The sequence below is a fragment of the Trypanosoma cruzi genome, genomic scaffold, assembly GCF_000209065.1.
Source record: "Trypanosoma cruzi strain CL Brener 1047053517155 genomic scaffold, whole genome shotgun sequence".
Lineage (NCBI taxonomy): Eukaryota > Euglenozoa > Kinetoplastea > Trypanosomatida > Trypanosomatidae > Trypanosoma > Trypanosoma cruzi.
Window position 1 is genome coordinate 154,399 of NW_001849539.1, and position 1,308 is coordinate 155,706.

Consider the following 1,308-nt stretch of genomic DNA (forward strand, 5'->3'; position numbering starts at 1 on the left):
GATGGAGCATGGTGGCGCGAGCTCCGGCTCCATTCGCAAGCTTGAGGAGAAGATTGAAAAACTTGAGCAGAAGTTGAAGATTTACCGCCGCAAGAATAAGTTGGAAAAGGTGGTGGTGGCAATGCGACAAATTGAGTTGCTTCGATGCGCCCTCATGGGGAAAGAGGTTGACCCCAACACGACGTCGACATTGGGAGAGGCTGCTGGAGCTGCTGGTGGTGGTATTGTTGGTCCAAATGAGCTTTCAGAGAGTGAGGATGAAAAGATGCCAGTGAAGCCAAAGGCACGTCAGCTACAACATCCGGAACTGCTTTCTTTACTGCTCTGCGACGGCGTGGCGTTGCCGGAGATGAATGCGTGTGAATCAACTATTATAGTACTTACTCTCACATGTACACGGACGACGGAATGTATACCGCCTGCACAGAGTGGCACCATCACATTTTTGTTGTGCGAAACAAAAGACAAGGAGGCCAATCGCGTCATTCCTGTTGACATTACACTTGTACCTATGGAGGGTGAAGAGGATGGGGAAGCCACCGCCGCATCTACGAGACCCACTGCAGGGTCAAAATTATTCTCTGCCCCATCAACTCTGACAATAGATGGACTTGCTGCAGGGAATTCACCACCGCAGTCTGTAAATGACACATCTTTCTTAGCACCTGGTGCGGAGTTAGCAAATGCATTGTCTCCCTTAAAGATGCCCATCAAATTAGCAACTCCCGTACCAACACCATCTTTCTTCATTGAACCCGGTGAGGGTGTAGTGGCTACCAGTTTTATGCGCTGCCCAATGGCAATTGTTACCCACGCTATTGCATATGAAGCCTGTAAGTTTACCATGTTGTTACGTGCGACCGATGAGACAGCTTTTGTTGTACTGGACCCTGTCCGTTGCTGTGGCAATATTATCAACAGCAATTTGACCAACAATGGAACCAGCACTGTGAGTGGTGGGAATGCTGGGAATAGTAATAATAATACTAGTAGTACTCATGTGAATAATGCCCCTGCTGCTGCTGCAGGAGGAGGAGGAGGAATGGTTTCTTCCACTGCCGTGGTGCCTATAAAGACGTTGGATGCTCATTTCAAGTTTGTTCCACGCAATGGCGTGGTTCGTGCGTCCGAGTCCTTTAGTATTACAGTGGAATGTACCCCAATGAGTGTTGTCCCTCAGCGTTACTTCATACCCGTCAAGAAATTGCAACACCCCTCGGATATCACATATTTTGCACTGGAGATGAATCCCATGGTGGATGAGGATCTCCTGCAAGTGTCACCCAGAAAGATTTTACTACGGGATAT

At 48.4% G+C, this 1,308-nt stretch overlaps 1 protein-coding gene across 1 annotated transcript, besides 1 other annotated feature; it reads left to right on the forward strand.

Moving 5' to 3' along the window:
* Positions 1 to 1,308: a sequence feature (heterozygous, Esmeraldo-like haplotype).
* On the forward strand, positions 2 to 1,308 carry Tc00.1047053425851.9 (hypothetical protein, conserved; the record flags this gene model as incomplete). The annotated part of the gene is made up of 1 exon (XM_797155.1): positions 2 to 1,308. A coding segment is annotated over one exon (1,307 nt), but the record flags the coding sequence as incomplete, so codon positions are not given.